Genomic DNA, 23,189 nt, shown 5'->3' on the forward strand with positions numbered 1-23,189 from the left:
TTAGTGCTTACTGCTGAACTATAGACAAAGGTCGGTGAGGTTGAAGCAAATATCGATGAATTATTTACTGCTTAAATACGATTATGTTGCGGGAACTACATTCAGTTGTGCAATATGTAGCATAATCTTGAATAAACTAAAAAATGTGCTACCATTGAAGAAATATCGTGTAGGTGATTTCGAATGATCGGTTCTGTAACGTCATCATTGTAGAACAATAGACCCGTTTCAGTAACCATGTCTGTCTTCTAATGTCTAAGCCCTCCTCCACAAGACTGTGAGTACATATTTGTTTGCTACCAATCGTTTCTACCCGCAGATAGAAAAAAATATCTATTTAGATTTGAATTGTAATAGAAACGATGGTAAAGACTTAAACAGGCCGCGTCTAGCCAACAGGTCCGCAACTAAAAAACAGCTGTGGGCCACTAATCAAGCAAGCAAGATCAATGTAGTATCGGCGTTTCAAGGCTGTCATTGCATAACTAACACGTCTATCGGATGCGTCGTTCTCGAATAGTGTAAATATAGAAAACCGGCTCGTACGATGTCACAACGGCTTTTCCAAGCTAGCTCTAAACTTTGTTATTATCTATGCATCGGGTGACGGTTAGCGTTTTCACAAGAAATGACTATATGACAGTCTAAAACGAACTCCCCAAACAGAATGCTCTCTATTAGTTGACTAAAGTAGAAAGGTGACCGCAAGCAAATTCAAGTAGGAAACATGTTAATCAGACAAGCGCAGCGCGCATTTCGTTGAAAGGCTACACTGTTTCGCTTCAATTTTATGTCCAAAAGAATGGTGCAAGCATCTTGTTATTTGATTAATCGAAGGACGTCACGGCTTTCCGTTCTGCTAGGCCGAGTTGTCATCAAATGTCCAGTCGACTTTCACTGTTACGGATTTCAGTGAGAAAGTAATCGATAATGTAATCAGACACTTCAACTCTAATCGTTTTCGTTGCAAAACTCGTCTAAGTGGCGTTTCAACGTTTTTCTGAAACGCGCAAAGTTTGCCACACAATCGACGCTTTATCCCGGATGTTTTTTTCTATGTGTTCATGCTTTAATAAAGTGCTTATCTCAGTTAGGTACTTCATAACGCATTTATCGTTGACTAGAAAGCAAAAAGTAGCACGTTCTCGTTCCGTCTGCGGACGTGTTTATAGGATAGCTTAGGGCGAGCCTGTAAGTATCGCTGCAGCCATAATTGTGATCATTGTTGTAATTGTTCACAGTTATGTATTTTCTTCAGATCAAGACAGTAGCCATGGTTTCTTCTTGCGTTTGGTTCATCTGATGGCCGCGAAGCTGATAATGATGATGACGACGCAGACACGGTCGAGCGCATGCGTACTCTTGCGCCGCGCAAGATTCCGTTCGCTCGCTATTGTTGATCATGATGTCTGTACCGATGCGAATACGCACTACCTATCCGCCTGTGTCTACAGCAATGCCTATTTGTGTATGTGCACTTGGTTACTACTACTGCTGCCGCTGCTGCTACCACTACTTCTAAATTCTCTGCCAATGGCGTAGACTGCGGTTGTTGGGACAGCGGTGGCTGTTGTTGTCGGTTGTCGTCGGTTCAGTCTCTCCATCCACACATCTCTGGTCCCTCTTCCCGACCTGCCTCCTTCTCTCCAACTATGACGATGATGGACTGTTGTTGTTGCAACGGGCCCCGCGCGTGCCATCAGAACTCTCAAAAACACCACTTCTCCTCCAGCTGCGAGTGCAGACCCAGCAGAGAGAAGAGTGACATTGTTGCCTTTACTAGTACTCTAGCACAGACATCGCGATATATCTTCTTTATACACACTTTCTGCGCTTCACAACCGCAACATCTGTTACATTCAGAAGGTGCTATCTTTGTTGTAGTTGTTGACTTATCTTCAAAGTTATTCCGCAGCAGCAGCCTGGATCTGCGTGCCTGTTCATGGTGCATTTATCAATTGATATCGTGGACGACTTTGCTGAATGGATACATTTAGCAAGTAGCAAACTGTATTTTGATTTGTGACATAATGGGACCTACTGTTAGAGCGGGCCAAGGCGATTCTCATGAGGTACGACCCTGGATTCAGGTGAAACTCAAGAGCCTGCTTGGCTCCTTGCAGATTTGTCGGGAATTCGAGAGGACGTGCTGGCAGCCGTGTGGTAGGAAGAGAACTTTCTCGGATCAAGAAAAACAGCGTCCCGTGCTTGGCGCTACGAGAAAGGATTCCAAGGAAGCTTCAGTAAAAAGCTCATCTTCTCGAGAGCCAAGTTCTACGCTTCAAAGGTACCAGAGCGCGTCAGGCGACACCCTTAGCGTATCCTCAGAGAGCATGGAATTCATCGACAAAGGTATTTATTATCTATGTGAAGTCGTTAGGCACAATGAATACGGCGTCGTAGGTTCCTCATCAAAATATTCATATTTATAAAGCACATGTGAGAGGAGATCAAACTCTGAGACCTGCTATGTTATTAAAAATGTCAACTTAAGCCTTGTAATACTAAATAAACACGTCTAAATATTCGTCGGGGTTTATCGATAAGAGTATTTTAACTGTCATATAACATTCGTTGTTCTTGTATCGCAACGAATTAGTTTCAAGTTCAATGGAGTCAATGACAAGTGGTGTAACTCCATCCCCACCGGTGACGCCTCCACCTGAATCTGGCGGCGGTGGCGGAAATGTCAGCAGTGAGGTGCCACCACTGGATCTGGCTCACGGTGAGGAACCGCAGCTATCTGAACATCGCTTCTCTTGGCCCATTGTACGGAGCCTGGCGACACCAGCAACACCCTTCCACAAAACTAATTCGGTTGAGGCACCACTGTCACCATCGGCCTTTCGTGGCTATCTGAATAACCGTAGCGAGCATCTCGTTGACGACGAAATGCGTCTACCGCCATCACCGCCTGTTGGAGAAAACGACTTTCTTGGTGCGGCTGTCGCCTATGGGCACGGTAAAGCGATTGATAGAGGCTCCAGTTCCGAGCAGCACCAGCAAAGACAGTTGAGTAAGAAAATGCGAGCCCTCAAGAAAAAGATCCAGACGTTCGAGGTAGCCTTCGAAGCTAATTGTGGTCACCGCCCATCACACGCCGAAAAGATGAATGACGCACAGTGTCGCGAGCTACTTCATGAGTTTACAAATCTCCGAAAGGAAATGAAAGGTTAGCACCAAACGTTAGAGGCCGCTAAAACGTAACGGTAAAAAGCGGTGAAGTGTTAGTACAGCCCGCATACGCAGTTGAATAAGTTCTTCGCTTAGAAACCATTTACTGCTCATGTCAACAACAATTGAAATCTAACGTTCTAAAAAGTCATTATAACATCTTGCCAGTGTAATAATAAGACCACGCCGGGTTTTCTACGTGGCATTTATTTTTCGTATATATGATGCAAAAACCCTAATGTAAAGTACGTGTATTTGCAGTTCTACAGAACGAAGAAGATGCTCTCACGGAGTCAGTATGTCTCAACTGGCAGCGTTTCTGCCCCCTTGAAGGCCGGGAGCGGCTGGAAAACCTCGAGCGCGATATGAATAATACACTCTGTAACCTGGCAGATCTGCGGCGGTGTGCTTGTCGGCCCGAACGGGTAGAGGTATGAGCAACGTTTGTCATCCTACCAGTCGCATTAGTGTTAGATAAGGAGTTAGGCTGCCTTTTGCAGTAAACCATATAGTTTAACAGTCTCGAAGTGGTCTTTACGATGTTATTTCTTAAGATACGCTTTATTTATATTTTACGGAGTTAGTAGGACACGTACTAGGACAAAGTTTATTAGTTACTGATTTGATTATTAGTATAAAAAAGAGAGTTGATATTGCCTTCAATATTGCTGCTGACTCCAAAAATGAGTCAGCAGCGCCCAAATCACTGTGCCTGAGTGAAGTTTGTATGAAATGAGGAGAGAAGTTAGCTACTCGTCAGTTTGTTTTTTTCACCCCATATAAAATCTTAACAGACACTAGCAGCCAAACGTTGTTTTTTTATTATATGATATATACGTAATATACGTATATTCCTGCATAGATGTCTAGTTCATCAGCGTCGTTGTTTCTCATCTATTCGGCGCAACGGGACATCGAAAAATGATAAGCTCAAAGCGTAAGCCTAGTAATTTCGCTTCTTATAGTGAAATCTTTATCATTTACGCTTTCGGAACTGTTTTTTAGTGGTCCCTTGTAGTTTGACAACATATGATCGCTGAGTTAGGTCGTATATTGATTTGAATAAAGTCGGTATTGCCGTATGATTACATGCTAAAATGGGCGTTATTTTAGCCCAAGTATCATTGATTTGTGCCATTCGGTTTGACTTGAAATATAATATTGGCAATAACATCTACCTGTGTGGCTTCCGTTTTTCGTTGTATTAATAGCAGTAGATTCAGGTCATAAAAATATAATTAATTTGGTATAAATTAAGGAGCTGCTTCGCTGAGTACGTCCGCTTAGCATTCAATCTGCTTAAATAGTGTAAGAATATCAACCGTCGTTCCTGTTAGTGTTCCCTAGCTGGTTTTTGTTTGTGTGCCTTCGTATCCAACTCTACATACGTACGTAGTCTTCATTAGATACTAGCTATCTAGCAAACATTGATTTATTTTAGGTTGACACACAACGGCTTATACGCGCTGGCTGAGGCTCGTAAGTCGACTGCCGAACAAGGCCGAAGGAAAACAGGCAAGGCCTGTCCTAGAGAATAAAGGACTTCTAAAAACGCTGCAAACCGCGTCCATAGTATAGATCTACATTCTTAGTTGTGCTTTGCATAATGCTCACTAATTATTAATGGTCATCACCGAAATGAATTTTTCTTATTGGGGAAAAAAATTCGCTGCTTCAATTATTTTTATGGGTTAGTAATTAAAAATGTTCACGTTTCTAATAGTAATTCAATACTTAACAACACTAGTTCATCGGTCCAGGCAACTGGTCCGATGGCATGGCATGCAGTCTTTTGGGATTATTGGTAATTCGACGTTATCAGTAATGTCAGTACTTTTGAGATTGCTGAGACACAGATGTACGTCCATCGTAAGATACGTAGTCATTCAACAAAGGTGGGCTTTTTTATTGTTCACTAAGCTCCTAAAACAAAATTTGCAGATTCGATGCAAAGCTGTCAGGTTCATGCTCTATGTAAAAAGGCGCCAGGATCAAAAATCATAAAAACTAACTTGTGGTACCATCAGTAGCAAACAAAGGTCAACGAATGCCCCAGTGGCCAAAAATCCTTCTAGATTATTTTCAATTTGAAGTACATGCGTTCGAATCATATGTGGTTGAAGGAAACATAAAGCAGATGCGAAGAATGGAGCTAAACTTAAACTTTATTCCAAACGATCCAGCAGAATCCTGTACTATCATCAGCATTTTTGCTGTCGAAGCAGTCATCCTGTCCCTTTTAAGGTTAGGCAGGATTAACAGATTAGACAGGTTGATGACCTAGCTTTTGAATCTTGTACGCAAGCGTATATTGCAATGAATATATGTTTCGCATATCTTATTTATATATCGCGACGGAAGTACAGTAAAGAGCTAAAGATACGACAAATAGGTCGAGGTAGTCCCACGCTCATGCTGGTCTCTTCCCCTTCTTAGGTCCTTGTATCCTCGTGATAGAAAGGGCTGGGTTCTGGGGCTTGCGTATTTTGTACTAAGCTAAGCAGCTAAGCAAGCTATAGAAGTAGACCTATTTTAATAAACTAGATATTTTTCCTCCGCATCTGTCTAGCTTGTTCTTTATAGAACTGTGAATATTTCAACCCAATAAAAGATAGTCCATTTTGTTATATTTACCAAATAAATAAACATTTAGCACCTTGGTTATGCTTGTTAAACACGCTGGGTTCAAGAATGCCGGTTAAGATTGGTCTATGTATCTCAGGCAAGCGCTGTTAACGCATACACGGTGGGTGGCTTGCGATGAAGCGGCGATCATTCCCAAGTAAACATAGCAGGAGCAGACAGCCAAATTAGCTCAGTATTCAGGCGAAAAGCAGACGAATCGCAAAACGTGCGTTGGGAAGGCTTATCTGCCTCGTCAGTTTTCCACAAGAAAAATTTGTTTATTTACCGAAGACACTTTTGCCTACGAAAGCGTCGGAAATTGTACTATATTAATAAAGATTCGTCATGCAATCACGACAAATCATTGATCGACCCATTTGGGAAAGTGATTCAAGTCATACTGGAACACACAAAACTGCTGTAATAGCGCCGAATTTTTAGTGAACACATATACTTGGTTTGGTGAAAGGCATTGATTTGCTGCCGTTGCATCACCTTACTTGTCAGCAGCGTGTACACTTAGCTCGTTATTCGAGAAAGTGTCTACCGACTCGTTCGTATACGTCACGGTCTGCGGTTTTACTAATATTTCCGTCAATGGATTTCGTGATTCGATACCTGCCAATATACTGCGCTAGAGATGTTCTAGGATCACGTGCGCAGTACGACCATCTACCAACCAGTGGGCAAAGCCCCTGGTGAAACATTTTACAAATAGATGGGTTCAAAGTAGTGGGTTATGGTGATGTCTGCGGCAAAGTTAGCATGAACGTGTAGCCATGTTGCATTCATGACTTTGGTTTTGTACTAAAAATTTGGCAGTAAAAGACTTAAGTTATTAAAAACACAGAGAGTCTGATTTATCCTTCGCTTGAATCGTCTGTCAGATGGCTTGACAAACGACTGCAAAACAAATGAAGAGTCAAATATTTTCTCATGCGGTAGGCTCATCTGTATTATTAACGATAAGTAGCAAGGTGTTATTCGTAACTAGAAGCATTCCGACATTTGGCTATGATATGATGAAACATTGATAAAACTTTTCATGAAATTCAGCCACTGTTCCGATGCCCTCTTGAACCACGAATGTCTGTTTTGACATAGTCATCTGATGTCCAGGTCAACGGATGTGCCGGCGTTGTACTGACTACAGAAAAATGTTCGACGTCAACATAGAGGAGCAAGCAGAATGTTTCTCTTTTTCCTAAGAGCTGCTGTTGTGTCCGCATAGGTTATACGTGACCTTCCGGTCCAGCACCGTGTGTACCTGACTCTTTTACTGACCCACACAATAGACCAGCGTAGTGCAATAGACATAATACCGATAATAATTCGATAATAGCGCTAGCTACTCTGCCCTCGTTTAAAAGGATTCGTCAAAGCAAAGAAACAGCAATGATCTATCTGGATCGCTTCTGTGTCAACGGATCGTTTCGAGGAACATTTTTGCTACGCTAGAAAATAAACGCTATAAGAAAGTTTAACAAAGGGTCAGGTTTTTTTTCAATAATAGACACGATTAAATTAAAGTGGCTCGTGAAAAACAAACGAAGGTTCATAAATTAACTGCCGAACGCAAAAAGCCTTTTGATGATTTTATTAGGATAATCCACTTGCGAGGTAATTTTACGTGGTCATTACAAGGTATGAGCATTGTATTCTATCGGTTCCTTAGATTATTAGCTCCCCTCCAATTATGTAAAGTTTCCTCTAAAATATAGAGTGCGAATTTATAATTTTTTTGTGGATTTCAAAAATATGCACCGTCGTAAAACACATCAATCACTACTCAAGTATTACCATAAATTGCATAACATCAAACGTAGCGATGCTACATTCTCGCAAGGCGTTTATTTAACAAAATTCCGGCGATAATTATATAGCTTGCCGAAAACATGACCACGATAAAATAAAAAAAAAATACATGCCTTACAGATACTGCAAATCAAATGCTAAAATTTAATATTGAGCAAATTCATGTTTGGAAGTAGGGAGTTTTGGAGTAAACGAATAATCAAAATAGTATTAAGCTATTTATAGACAGCAGTTTCTATTTATGATAGCCTTCTTCCAGCAGCCGAAAGCAGAAGACATAAACAATGTCTTCTGGTTTCAGCTGCGGAAACGTTCTTTGATTTGTTCAAAAAATTAGCCAAAGGAAAGCCAGAACAAGAGTGTTTTAAAGTCCACATGTATATTATGCACATGACAAATTAGGTTTTCAAAACATTGTATATGCTACGGGAGAAGTTACAATTCGGGGGTCCCGCCGAAACAAACCAGTTCAGTCGCAGAGGCAATATATCTGCAGTGTGAAACGGTATGCTTATATCAATAACTTGTACGATAATGGTCTCATAAAATTCCTGATAGGGCACATTTGGCGCATTTATGAGGCCAATGCCTCCACAAAATACATATTAGTCTATTATTTTTCAAGTTAATTCATTCAAAGTAGAAGTTTCGAACAAGTCATGTAGAGATTCGTACGCAGCTAATTTCTAACCTATAAAGCAGTTGCTTCTTTCGCTCCGCAAATTGGCAAAGTTATGATTTATCAGATATCTTTGTTACGTGTTGTCTAACGTTTGGATCAGGTGACTTAGGGAATTCGTATTTGCCAATTTATGAACTATAAGTTATACGTCTTATAACTATAAGCAGGCCCCGTTGGAGTTCATATTCGCAGAGAGTATTTCTACCTACTGGGATCTGTCGCCATCTTATAGCAAATGGAAAAAATATCAGCAATGTGGTATTTGACCGGCTTATTCTGTAGTAACATGCACCCAAGTTAATTTATTTGCACTCAAATAGATTGAATTATATGTGCAAGATACCGATGGTATTTTCTAATAACCATAAAATTATAGCTTCTAAGAGGAGGAATACACATAATTACTATCGGGTTTAGATAAGGGTATTTTTAAGCTAAAGCATGCCTATAGCTATGTGATTAGTTGACAAGAAAACCTTTAATAATATATAATAGCTTTTAATAATAATAATATATAAATAAGCAGTACTTTTTGAGGCAAATGTTTATACGCTTAGTCTTTGCTTCAATTATGATTTGTAAATAATGAAATTGAATTTTCCTAGTAATAGAATCCCACTGTGGGATGATCTCTTTTATACAAGTAAGGTTGTACGGCGCCATAATGAATTTCAGATTCGCCAAGTACGCCACTGGTTCCGTATCCAGCTGTGTATGGTACAATTTACTGTGCTCCATACTCGTTTCCATCATGGTTTTAGTTGCCATCGCTACTTAAGTGATGCCCGTCTTGGTAGTCATATATATATATATGTATGTGTGAAAGCTACTAAATTTACAAAAGCAATTTCTACTTTAACAGGCTAGATGATTAAAAAGTATGCCCCTGAATGTTATCTTTGAAGGGCGCTCTTCCCTGAAGCTAAGGGCTTCTACTTGTTCAGGCATTTTAGGCACAACAAAGTTCAGGCACACTAAAAGATCCGACAACCTATCTACTCGACGCCGACTAATCCACGTATTGTCCTAGTAGTGTTATAGTCGAATGGTAGGGTGTGGAAACAGCCGATTGATGGAAGTAGTTCACATCAATCAAACCTTCAGAGTAACTATGGCAAAGCGTGATAGTTTTGCGTGTTCGTTTCGTCGAGAGATGAAATTAGTAGCATTAATGGTCATGATGATAATACTTGGGAAAATGATTTGCTCATTTCTATAGGCAAAATATTGGAAAGACTGGTGGAGAAAAGAGCCACACAGGCACGGGATGGCGATCACATTATATACTAGCCTTTGTATAATATATTGTCCGAAACTAAAGATAAATACTTATGTTCGATAAACAGCACATGCTGTTATTAAGAAGAATAATTTGGTTTTTGTTTTAATTACAATGTTATGTGCAATCAGGTTTAAAGGTATATATTATCAACCTAATTTTCCCCATATCGATTCGCCTTCAGCGACACAGTATGGGGTATGCACCTCCTATTAACCGATGGTACCTTCATTCTGGGTAATTTACGTCGTAAATTCAATTAACGATACGTGGTAATTTAAGATTTTATTACCATTCATCAATTGAGGAGATCTCATAGCAAACTTGGCTAATTATTATTAAACGAAAGCACGGATAGAAGTATATAGGTTTCACTGATATTGAGTCGGTTACGCGTTTTTCTTACGAGAGACACTGTGGTAGTGCCACAATTAGTTAAACAGATTGTTAGCTAGATCAAAAGATTGATCGTATTTTTGGGCTTTTGATGAGCAGAAGCAGGAGGTTATTATATGCTTACAACCAACAAAAAAATTGTTGAGTCTTATTTAGATTGTAAATTACGTTTTGAAAGAGTAGCTAAGCCAGAACATATATTGTGTATTTAAACGTTGCAACGGATTTAATAACGGATGTCTCTTCACACCGGGCTGAAAGCTTAATTGGCTGTCATCGTACCTATCTGTGTCTACGTATTATGTCAGTTATCGTTAAAGCCTAAGAATCACTTACGTGATTTTCGTAGTTCGCGTATCGACCACTTCCATAGCCATTGTAAGCACCGTAACCCCCGTCGTGGGCTATGTTTGAATGATCATTAGTTTGATATGAATTGCCTTGGCCACAACCAGTAAAATTCATTTCATGAGTTTCGCCATATGCGTTCTTTGCCGTAGGCCTGGCCTATCGAATACACCCTTTCCTTGAAGAGCACACGATTGTGTCTATAGCTATAATGATCTTGTACATCAGCTTGATGGCCGAAATTTCTACTCTTGCACAGGCAATAAATTAGTTGAGATCAAATATTTCGCTTACGTGGGGGTTGTCAGTCATAACCAAAATTGTTTGATCAAAAATCGAACTATCTTGATTATTGTAGATAAAAGATGCAAAAATCAATATTAAGCATCCAGATGTAAACATTCATTGCCCACTCGGAGCACTACCTCTGTTAGCAACAAGTTAAAGAAGTCGTATGTAGACTGGACTATTTATATTCGTGTATCCCATTCGGACCACCGTGTCCGCCTACAGCGGTGCCAGCGGCGATAAATCCGCGGGTTCGTTGATGAATTGTTCCCTGTATTATCCCTCCATGTGTCCCACCATTCCACCGGCTTGATCTAGCCCGTATCCACCGTAGCTACCTGAGAGTAAAGTGAAATAGCAATTCATCAATGTGATCGATTGTAATGAAAAATGCTATCTGTCTGAAAAAAACAAATTCCGATATCATCGTGCAAAGTGTACCTTAACCATGTGCTTTTACTTACCTAGGGAATCACTCCAATAATCCTACTAATTTTTAACGGATGTCACAAACCGCTCCCAGGAGTTGTGAATCTTTTCTGACCTTCTCGGAGTCACGTGCTGTTTAGATACTATTTCAGGCCTGTTTGAACCTGTTTTCAGTGCAGATTATCCTTATGAATTTTTGTATGAAATATGACTCAGACTTACTAAATTGTAACTAATTAGTCAATCATTGGAACATCAAATATGGTGACATTCCGCAGAAAACGTGAATCGCTTTATACTAGTCAACTAAAACAGACAGTAATTTCGACGCTTCATTCAATCGCTCGTACGGGCACACATTTTCCCTAACTCTAATGAATTCGTGTTGCACGGGGTGAGGCATTCTAAGGGCGCTGTGTTTTCTGCTAACTTCTTACATCTAATCCTTGATGTACTATAAAGTATTTCGTAAATCAGCTAAGAGTTGACGATTTTTCGTCAAGCTACAATTCAATCGCAGACAAAAACTCTTAACAAAGAACACATAGACACCTTGAGTTACAGATGAGTATCTTCGGAAATAGCTGTTATTTGCCTATTCGCCTGTCATTTTTGGTCGCTATCGGCCAAACTGGGCATACAGTTTAGTTGCTAACACAGGTTTATTTTTTAACGTTACATTATCTCAATACTATTACCCACCCCGTAAACATCGGTCCCTCCTAATATGTACTAAGAGCACTGAATTTTTGGGATTAGCATAACTCTATGTGCATATCCTGTTCGGATATATGTAACAAAATGAGGTGAAGTTGTTTAATAGCTCAATGTACAACCGAAATAGGTTTAACGAAAAGCATTTCCCTAATCATTGAGTCGTTATTTTCGTTTGCTGCCATGAATAATGTTCTTATTAGATACAACTCCATACAGGTCTGTTCGTCATTGCACGTACCCCTTTCAGGCCTAAGAAGCGGCAAACGCGTTTAGACAAAGAAAATGTACACGCAATTACATCTTACAAAGGCTAACTTATATCTCATAAAAAAGGATATCGAATGACTTAAACAAAAGCATCCCTCTAGAAAAATAATGGGTTTATTATCGTCTTAGTATTTTGAGTATAAGTATACTCTATATATTTATGTGAAACAAATACTCTGTACTTGTCTTATATCATATGATAAATGAGCATGTGGAGAATTAGGAGGTTCAACACTGAAGTCATTTTTGTATCGACGGAATAATAGTCGCTTAGATTGACAGTGACCTCATCGGAACAGTTTAAACGAATGGCCGCTCTGTCAGATCGTATTAATCCGCGATTTATTATTTTGTACAAAAAATCTAAACTAGCTTTAACCGAATATTCTCTAAATATATTGTTTAAAAATAAAGATAGTAAAAGATAAAGATTACTATTTTAGAAACGAGGTGTAGATGATGTCAGAAGCGTGTTGCTGAATAATGTATCAACTAGAGAGTCTTTTCAGAAAAGTAACCTTCTTATAGATAAAACTAATAAAAATCTGAGAATTCGACTCAAGTTAATCGACTATCAAACGGCGACATACCATTCAAGGATGGAAGTTTCAAATTGAACCGAAGTACTTTTACCTGTGGTTCAGGCACAATGGTAGATAATTCACTAATTTGTATCTGCATTGATCGCCACTGGCTTGATCTGAGCGGAAAGACTTTGTATTAGAAATCAGATCAATTTAAGTGTTAACCTTAAGCGGACAGTAAAGAAATGTATCCGGTTGAGATTACGAAATAAAATTTACGTAAAAGACACTGCTCTGCTGAATTACTACGGACGTCTGCCGAAACAAATTATTATGGGCTAAATTTCCACGAATAAACGTATAATAAAACCTTCAGTTTTGAGTTTTATGTCTGGCAATGCCGTTAGGCCATGAGACGGCTGACTGTCAGTATGAAGACCACCCACCACGTGTCCCTACAAGCAAACATGTTACCCACTAATCTACGGTACGGACCCCTCCTGCACTTTGTTGCATTGCCTTAGCCTACTGATGTACTGCCATATTTTTCTATTTATCTACTACAACTACAGTTTCTATTCATCACGATGTCCATCGTCAAGATATCTCGAGTTGCGCTCTAACTCCCATTAGGAGCACAGCTACTAAGAGCACTTTGTCCGGATCACAAAAGGCCAAAGCAGCCGAACCGGCAAGTTTAACTACTTAGCGTAAATTTTTGTAATGAACTTATATTTAAAGCTCTGCTACCATTAGATAAGGTTTTCTATCTCTGTATTGGAACAAGTATCCGTTTCGGGTAGCAACAAGCAAATAAACTTATAAACTGCGTGCTGGTCCAGTACATGCAATCTTTGCTTGAGCTTCGCCACTTGCTGGACGTGTTCTTATAGTCGTACCAGTAAAGGCAAAATTTATTCCCTTCTTCACTACGGGACTAATCAAGGCCGTCGTCTTACATTTCCAGCGAATTCCTCCTTTCTGACCTTTCTCGTCAGGATTTCTGCTTGGAGGCTTCCAACAAGCGCCGACCACATATTTCCGGTTGCATCAAGATGCTGTATTACATTGAAGTTAAAAAACAACTTCAGCGAGAGACAAATCACGTTCAAATGGGCCGTCCTTATGAGAACGGCCATCAAAACAACTCGTACTGTTTAGGGAGATTAGCACTGTTCTCAGACAATTCAGTGACGTCTGATCCTATCTGAACGAGATGTCGATGATGTGTTATATATCAATTATCTACATAATTACATACCGTGTTATATATAGAATTAAGTGACGATATTAACTTTTCAGATAGAACTATAATTAATGTAACAACTACATAAGAAACGGAACGTTTTTCGCATTCGCACAAGAACTAGTCTATACGGCTCGTTTCCGGCGAAAAAATTTCGAAATTAATCGCGAAGCCCTCTTCAACTGTGTTTTTTTTTTATTTTTTTCATTACTTACACTAAAACCTGTCCTATCAGTTAGTCCCGATGTGATGTTTTGCTTACATGATTACGCCTGTTCCGCAAATCAGACCTACAAATGGCATTGTGGCGCTAGCTATATACTTTCACTTTTATGTGTTATATTGATGTTACAGCCTTGAAGTGAAAATTACCCCTTTTATTTGCTTATCTAGCGGTGACTGTTTGTTTTTCAATGCTTTGGTGCGTCTGTTTGGTGTTTCCAACGCGTCAGCCCGGGTGCAAATTTTTTGACAACTATGTCGGGTTCTGCGTTGGCGGCCCCAGAAATTGTAAGATCACTAGGTAGTATTACAAGCGAGCTAAACAGAAAACAATTTAAAGCGCTTCTTGAACTGACAGCTCAGCTGGCGTCATTGAATCAGTTAGGATTATCTGTCACATAAAGCTCTGCTCAAAGTAACATCGCAGCGCCCTACTAGAAGTCACGGGAATTAGTGTTAGCTTCTAGGCTCTATCATTAGCATAATTATGACACCATCGTTCTCCTATTCGTCACACTGTTTCCGTCTCATGTTGGAATCTCCTTTGTTCTAGAGAATTCCGATAATAATAGTACTATTTGTAAGGTTACTAGAAGATCCTAGAATATTTCTATGCATCTCAAATCGCAACCCTTGTTAAGTCACCATGTAAATATTTAACGGGTGTGTGCTTAAGTCTTAATTTTATGGTAACCCCAATAACTCCTCAGCTTATTTTTATTACGTTCTGATCCTTAAACGATTGACTGCTGGCCTGTATTTTAGAAAATATATGTTGTATCCATTAAGCCAAGAAAATGCTGTTCGTGCTTATAGTCTATCTAACAAGAACGTATATAATGTATTATTAGCTGTTCGATCTAATTTTGTTTTTCGGCAGTTGCTACACTTATAACTACAGTTGCAGCACGAAGCTTCTCAGTTTCAAACAATGCGCTGTTCCCTTTCTGATTTTTGTGTTGTATTGTGGATTCATAATTTATCTTGAAGCGAAATAGCGAGTGGCGCGCTCTATCTTTTTTCGTAGATCCCTTTTTGATGGATCAGCCTCTGGTCGGTCACGATTACTCACGCAAGATTTAAAGACCAATGAGGGCGTAAAATATCGGTGTCACTATAAAACCTGAGCGTAGTTTGCAATCGACGCGTTCGAGTTATGAGTGTTGTACCCTGTGTAAAGTTAGTCCTCCAAAGGGTAGCTGTACAACTCTTCTATAATGTTGGTTTGCACACCGGGAATCGCTACTTTAACTGCCGTCGGCTCCGCTTTAAAGAAAGATGATACGTTTGCGGAGTGTAGTTCTCTGCAGACGAAAATTTTAACTAAAAAAAAAATCGGAGTCAAAATTGGTGAAAATTATTTCCGCAAAAAGCCGAATTCGTATCGAGATAGAACTATCTAGAACACGCCTATATATATATATATATATATATATATATATATATATATATGTTTTTTTAATAGACGTCTGACCTTTATAGCTGGTCCCGTGTGCGACCGCTTTTCTTTTTCAGTTTGCACTAATATTTCTATGTATTTAGGTGTAATAGCGAACGCTCATACCCATGCCCTTCTGTTGCATCCTCTTGTAATCTCAGTGGGTTCGCATTATTAAAATGTTTTTATACTCGTTTTCATACATCCAGGATATGACCCGCGAGCAGGTAGTCGAGGAGAAACTGTGCATGCAGAAAGCTCTGTTGGCATTCGAGAGTATCCATGGGCGTCCAAATTCACGTGCGGATCGCCACCTCTTACGCCCGTTATACGAGCGGTATCGCAGTGTGAAACGCCTTGTTGGCGGAGGCTCATTCCAGGGTTCCGCAGGTGGATTAGTACCTGCTAAGGAAGACACCTTACAGCCAATTATCGAGCATGTTCAAATGGACTTCAAGTCGCTACCTCTACAGACAACACCGCAACCGTTACAGCACGCTGCTAACCCAGATTTTGAGGCCATCTCCGCCCATATGGTACGATAACTTTTCGGAACTCTGAGCAAAAATATAGAATAACATATACCTACTGCCGATAGAGCTAAAACGTCTAACTATTACTGTCGATTTATCGTCCACTATACAAACAAAGATTTGTTTCCGCCACTATATGAGAGCGCTTATCAATGTGTCAAAATTTCCAAATGCTCGTTCGTGATTTTCATGTCGCTCGTACATAGGAGAGTGGCGACATTCTTAATGGCCTAGTTTCGAATCCGGATCTCCGTGGACACGAATCTTCCCCGCCACTGACTCCACTAGAGAAGGAGTCGTGTAACCTCCACGAGCTACCTCTGCCTGAACTACTAGAGGAGCAGCGCAAAGCACGAATTGAAAAAAAACGCTTGCGAAAAATTCTCCGTACATTTGAGAAGGACTTTCAGCTTGCTACAGGTATGTACCCAAATTGCTTTTTACCATTTCTAAACATTTTTGTTTCAGTAATTTCCAACGTGTAAGGGGGGCGTTGTAGATAGCTAAGAAAGAACTAATCACTGTTTCAAACTTTGTAACAAAAAAGTGACTAGAATCATAATTGTTTAACCCATAAATATATGTCACGTTATGTACAGACTATGTACTGTTTGTGCAATATTCTCCATCATACAGTAGACGGGTTTTAACGGCATCTCTGTAGATTGCTTGCGCCATTACGACATAACCACGTACCATATGGGATAGTATCAGACATCGTATCATCAGCCAGTTACTACAAGTAAGCAAAATAAAAGTCTCATATTCCTCATCATGTGCTGCATCTACTCATTTTTGTTTGACGATCGAATGGGTTTTAGCATTTCCGTTATTTTGCCCAGAAGTTCTTTTCCGCTCACCTCGCTTTTGCTACTAGTTTAACGGGCCAAACTGTGCGCAACATTTACGTCTATTTTGTCGCTTATTGTTCGTCAGCTGCACGTCATTCTTACACCTAAGAACGATTTGATTCAGCCCGTTTAGTTCCTGGGGCGTTTCACTCGCCTGCCTCCAAAATACAATTTCTATTGATTTGACTTATGACCCGTTCACAAAATAACTTCTCTAAAATTCGTAGCTACATCTGAATTGACCCACATCAATTTTCAGCTTTGAAATGATGCTCGCTTAGCGCTTAATACTGGATAATACTGTATCTATAAACAAAACCATGTTTGTGTTAGATTTAACGCACATCAAATGGGGGCTAACTATAACGACTTTTAGCACATTTAATTTTTATAAAATAGGGGCTTCTGCAGTGGATGATATTAACCTAAATTGATAACGAACGAAACTATATTATAAACTATAGCAGCGTTGTCAAAATGCCTGCGCTGACACGTAGTTACAAACAAAGAGCGAAAAAGCGCAATCGTAATCATGTACTATACAGAAAATAAATCATGACGTGTACCATGTTTCATTTCGATATGTTTACAGGTCGAAAGGTTCAACGCGAAGACCGACATCCGATGGAAAATAACTACACGGAATATAAGCACGTAAAGGCTCGTCTGCGCCTCATGGAGGCATTGGTGCTTAAAAATGAAAACCAGGTAAAGTGTTAAGTCTCAATAGTGGTCATAAAAATGGCCGATCAAAGCCCATTGGCCTTCCAGTGCAAAAGAGGTGCAAGAAGTACAGAACTAAGTGGCATTAAGACTGCCTCATTAACAGAGACCGTGAACCGCACCGGAATTTTTTTACAGACGATTGAGGGAGGATGAGGAATGACATCCTGGACGCAAGGGTCATCCTCATTATCATTATCATCCACGTCATTTACTCATATCTTTGTCGCAACGTTAGTTCATCACAGCGACGTGCCGTGACAAAAGTACAGTAAATAAGGAACGCAGATAGAGGTTGACCATAGGCTTGAAATATAGGAATCACGCATAAACTAAAAACACAATGGGCGAACAGTTGAAGGCACGTTTCCATCTTATCCATCACCAATATGCGCTCGCTGTATACATCATCGAGATTATATTGAGGAACATATGTTTGTGTGACAAAGCGGCAATAAGCTCGAAATTTGTGATTTTGTCATATACGGTGTTGAATTGAACAACAAGAAAATGTCATATATTTAATCGTGTCGGGAACCGCAGTCGCCGTAATCATACCTATTATATATAAACACAAGATTCGAAACGTAACGTTGTACTGTTATCGTATAATTAATTATCTGCAATAAATATTGTATGTGAACGGAGACACAGCTAGGTCAACCGGAACTAGGGGAAAACAAAAGTTCCGAGAAAAAAAACACTGTCAAATTTGCATTTGGCTAAATGGACACAAATATTAAGTGTCATCAGAAATGGCAACAGAAATAAAAAGGAAATAAATACATGCAAACAGTAATTTATAGCTTCAATTGATATATGTAGCCGGAAACTAATATATTGTGTCCAGGTATATATATATATATATTGGTCACGATAAAATCAACCTGATTAGCTCGCAGATGCAAGACCGCTTCGATACGACATCTTAACACTGCAATCATTGTTTTCAATAGTAACGTTGCTGACCGATTGAGCAGCTTAGCAGTAACTGTAAAAATAACAACCGCTTCAAAATCGTCATTGTATTCCTAAGATGCGCTTGCAGTTACATAATAATAGAATCGAAAATAGTGAGCACTGTTATGTTGTTATAAATAAAACACGTGGCACAGTAAGCAAATCAAACAATAGAGCCAATATAGGACGTCGAGCGTGTTGTATTTGTGGGTCTTTAGAAAAAAAAATATATATATATATATATATATATATACTTTTTTTTTAATTTGGGGATCATAGAGCCACTCTGTCCCAAAGATCTCTTAACAAATGAATATACTGTAGGTCATCATGAAACAGAAACAAGCCTCTACAGAAACGAAACCAGAGGGGTGGATGTGTGTGAAATTCATCGACATCGAACTTGCCCCACTCGTTACTTTTAAGAAACTTTCGATCAAATTTTAGAGGTCGCAATTAGCAAATTTAAGAATCCTTATGCAGTATTCCAGTAAACCTGAAACGAAAAGTTTGGACTGCAGGCATTAGGTCAATATTATGCCAAAACATATAGAGTACGCGACCCTTCGCACTGCAGATGGAGGTCGAGTGGCAGTTGCCGATTTGGCTGAAGCGCTTTTTGTGATGATGTCTGTCACTGCATTTTAGAACACCTGCGCCCCTAACGCAAACTTCGGACGAATATATCGACATCCTTTGACCTTGACATTGAAAATTATCAACAGCTCTTTTTCTAGATAAAAGCGACTTATCAACAGATTATTCGCTATTTTCAAACGAGTTGCTAACGTCACAGCTAAATAGGAAGACCAAAATCAATCTCATTTCTAATGACACTATGGAACGAACGGAATCGTTAAGGCTGCGAGAAATTAATCAGCCAACACTGACGCGGTGACGACTACAACTAGTCTACGGACAACTCAAAAGAACAAGGGACATGGTCCATTAATAGAGTTTATGTTTAAGACGAAGCGAAACTTCATTGAGCGATCTATAATACACCATCTGACTCTATTCTCAGTTAAATTTTTCAAAGCCCTAATACAAACTGACAGGCCTCCGTTGTCTATCTGGGCGATTATATCCAATGTGTTTACTTTCGAGGAACCTAACCGTTTGAGAAGTTCTGCGGTGACACATCGTCTAATAGGAAACGATCTCACTGTGACTCGGCTCCCGCGAATAATTTTATCTATCTGTATGTTTGCGGGAGGCAGAGAGACTAACCGCTTTTTTTCGCTCCAGATGCACTGTGCAATATGGCAGGATGCGTCTGTTTGATGGTACTGTGCTTCCTATTGCTCAAGAATAATAGAACGTTATATAGTTACTAATACTGATTATAAAAGAACACGTCAATAGCATATATATATATATATATATATATATATATATATATATATATATATACGTTTGAGGTTGTTGAAAGTTTATGTCGACAGTGCTGAATAGTCCGCTCGGCAACATCACGCCACTGGTGTGCCTCGCGTACCTCAGGAACTTCAAGACAATTTGGATCGCTCAGTCTGAAAAAGGCTTCGAGCGCATAGAAGCGCTGTCTTGCTAGTTGTTAATATCCTTCATTAAGAAAACATGATGGATGGACTCACTAGCCTACCATATGTTATGATCAGTTCTCGCACTTGTTATCTGATGTTCATAGTTACATGCTTATATATCAACCAGTAGCGATAAAAGTTTAAGTAAAAATGCACGCGAAAAACAAGCTGAGTCTGACACGAAACAATAATGGTAAGAGACCTCACTTACATTGGTGTTTTCGGTTAGCAATTAAGGCACCTATATAGCAGCTGGCTTTAATAATTTTAACTCAAAAGACACAAGAAATTGAAACAGCTATCCACGAACTGCAAGCTATCCTAATCTTTTAGGTGTAACCAAAGCGGGTTGTAAAAACGGGTTTTTGACCGGGTTTATTACAAAGATAAAATAGACTTAATGGTGCCAAGGGGTCAACATGATATAGATGTTACAGCCGCTAAGAAGAGCGTCCTCTGTAGGTTATTAAATAATGTTTTTCTCTGTCGACCGACGAGACTGAATTGTCGTCAAACGTCGTTTGACGCTTTATGATGCGCCTGTATAGACTCAGAGAAATTGCTATTTAAGATGGGACGGACTCGTATGAAGAACACATACCAGCGTCAGAACATACAACAGATACCCACTAGTGCAAAGGACAAACTAGTGCATACTTTTTACATTGAAAGGAAAACAGAAGTAACTACTTGTTATTTAACATGAGATTCTATAGTTAATTCCAAGAAACGAGACACTAATTGACTAAAGAACACATTGAATCCCTCTGTGGACAGTTCCATACCACTCTTTTTTATAGCAAAGATAAAAAAGTTCAACCGCTGATAATAACAAGCCTTAATAAACAAAAAAAACAATACATTCAAAAGTAAATAGGTAAAAACGTACTTGTTGGTCACGTCGAGTTAGAATCTTCAATGGTGGCATGTTCGACACGTGACACATTATTTCTACCACGAGTAACTACTAATAATAACAGTGATGGTAATTACAATATTATGTTGTATGATTACATCGATTGTAGTGACATAGATAGATAAATAAACGCGAGTAAAAAAGATAACCGCAGAACAGAGCTCATTTTGCCTCAGATGGATTGAGGCACACTTCCTTTTTTCTCGACATTTGATTAGTAATAAAACGTCCCGCCGTATGCAGATAGCAGCATTAAGAGAGAAAACAATATAAGCAATCGTTCTGACAAGCCAACATAGTGAAAATGATGCTATTGAAAACAACGTAACTTTAGGGTATGGACTGAAATACTGTCAACTGGGAATCCAAATGAAGATGTTCTTTAAAAGTAGAATGATATATCACGCTATTATCATTATCACTATTATAGGAAAGCAGTAATTGACGATGAAGATTATGATATAGATAATAATGACAACAACGACAGTTACCGTGGCGGTACACTATAAAGGTATACACTACCATGAAGTGGTAAGCGACTTTCAATACCACTAAAGCTATATTATAAACACGAATTAAAGAAGTGGAAAAGGTGTTCAGGTAATACTAATGATGAACAATTAAGTAATATTTAAATTAGCAGTACAGATGAGTAAACGAAGGTCTCCCAACCACCACCTCATTAACGGCTCGCACCGAACTGCCGTTGCTGCTATTGTAGCTTTATAAGAATTTGTCCTCTGAACAGCCACCGCCGGGTTGGTGTTGCCGTTCTCATCTGTTCGGATTGGAAGGCTCCGCGAATTATTTCATGTATTTGTACACTTCCTGTCTATGTCCATATATGCTAATTGATCAGCTAAGATTAGAAGCCAAAATGAGGACGGCAATTGGCTGCCAAATGGTAACGGAAGTGATACGTAAAGCTCTGCATCTCTGTCATAACGTCACAAGCAACACTGATGGCTAGATGTGATTGATCATTGATAGGAAAATGCTTCAACTACCTGTTAAACATGTCAGAAAAAGATTGACTCACTACACGCTTAGCCTACTGCTTACGCGCTACGCTATAATTTAAGCCACCAATCACTCCGACATAACAAACAAGATTAGTTATTCATTATCACTGTTTCAGGTGTTTTTTTTTTCTTAATTAACGTAGTAAAATAAGGGCGGGTCATTTTGGCCGAGGGTAAGTCTGCGAATCGTAGCGAGTGTCATCCCTACAATTTAGGTATCCAATCAAACCCAGTACTCATTCACTGTGTATACATTTGTCACCAATAAATATCGCTAATAAAAAAATCTCCGCGGAACATTGCATCGATATCAAGAGTGGACTATATAAAATTGTACGTAATTATATATGCAAGTGTACAGTTTGCTTATGTTGAAGTAGCGCGCTTCTGCTTTTCGTATGAGCTTAGAAAGAGGCTTTTTATCTGGGGACCCCCTATCGTTATACCGTTGCAACTAGGCTTAAAATTAGCTTTTATAGCTATTCCTTATAGGAACAACTAGGCAAATAATATGTTAAAGTTGTAAACAATAGTAAAAAGAAGGTAATATCTTTATTACAATTCTAACAGTGCACCTATGCTCCTAATGTAAAAACTTTTTAGTTTGGGACATTCAAAATCAACATCGTTTATCATTAAGTTTGCAAGTTACCAAAAAGGTGTGCTATTTTGAGCAGGAGTCGAATTTAACTATCTATCTAGTTGTATGGTACGCGATCAGATTTTATCGAACGATCGAAGCCACACTGTGTGAGGCAAAAGTACCTTGTCGTAAGCACACGCGAAGTTTTTCATAGATTTCATACACTGAGTTTTTTTGTCCTGTTCCACCTCAATTTCCAATAGGATTTTTGTCGCGTTACAAGATGTTCGTCGTAGTTAGCAGTAATGCGATCTAGAAGTATCCTAAGTCCTTTAAAGACGCTTTAACTTCCATTAGATGTTAGAACACGGACTTAAGCGGCTCGGAAGCCATCAGCGACTCGAGTTCGCCTAAGGCGAAGATCGCCTAAGACTGAACGATAAATTATAACACGATCAATTGACATAGCGCGAAGTAGTTGGACTGTTGCTTGTCTGTACGAGCAAAAGCAACGAATTATCCGTGCCCACGACCAGGTATAGTAAGTCCAGTATGAAAGTTTCTATTTGGAGTACAGCTGCTTTTACCC

General features: G+C 39.3%; 1 protein-coding gene across 1 annotated transcript in view; it reads left to right on the plus strand.

Annotated features, from left to right (window-relative positions):
- LOC111267335 (protein FAM13B) overlaps positions 1-23,189 on the plus strand; it is a 57,237-nt gene that overhangs the window by 23,947 nt on the left and 10,101 nt on the right. Inside the window, exons 6-11 of the mRNA XM_022845537.2 lie at positions 2,124-2,352; positions 2,600-3,172; positions 3,436-3,605; positions 15,660-15,986; positions 16,190-16,403; positions 17,427-17,542. Of these exons, the coding sequence (XP_022701272.1) occupies positions 2,124-2,352; positions 2,600-3,172; positions 3,436-3,605; positions 15,660-15,986; positions 16,190-16,403; positions 17,427-17,542 (1,629 nt within the window). The remainder of the gene's footprint in view (positions 1-2,123; positions 2,353-2,599; positions 3,173-3,435; positions 3,606-15,659; positions 15,987-16,189; positions 16,404-17,426; positions 17,543-23,189) is intronic.

Source organism: Varroa jacobsoni, unplaced genomic scaffold (assembly GCF_002532875.2).
Source record: "Varroa jacobsoni isolate VJ856 unplaced genomic scaffold, vjacob_1.0 scaffold_1170, whole genome shotgun sequence".
Lineage (NCBI taxonomy): Eukaryota > Metazoa > Arthropoda > Arachnida > Mesostigmata > Varroidae > Varroa > Varroa jacobsoni.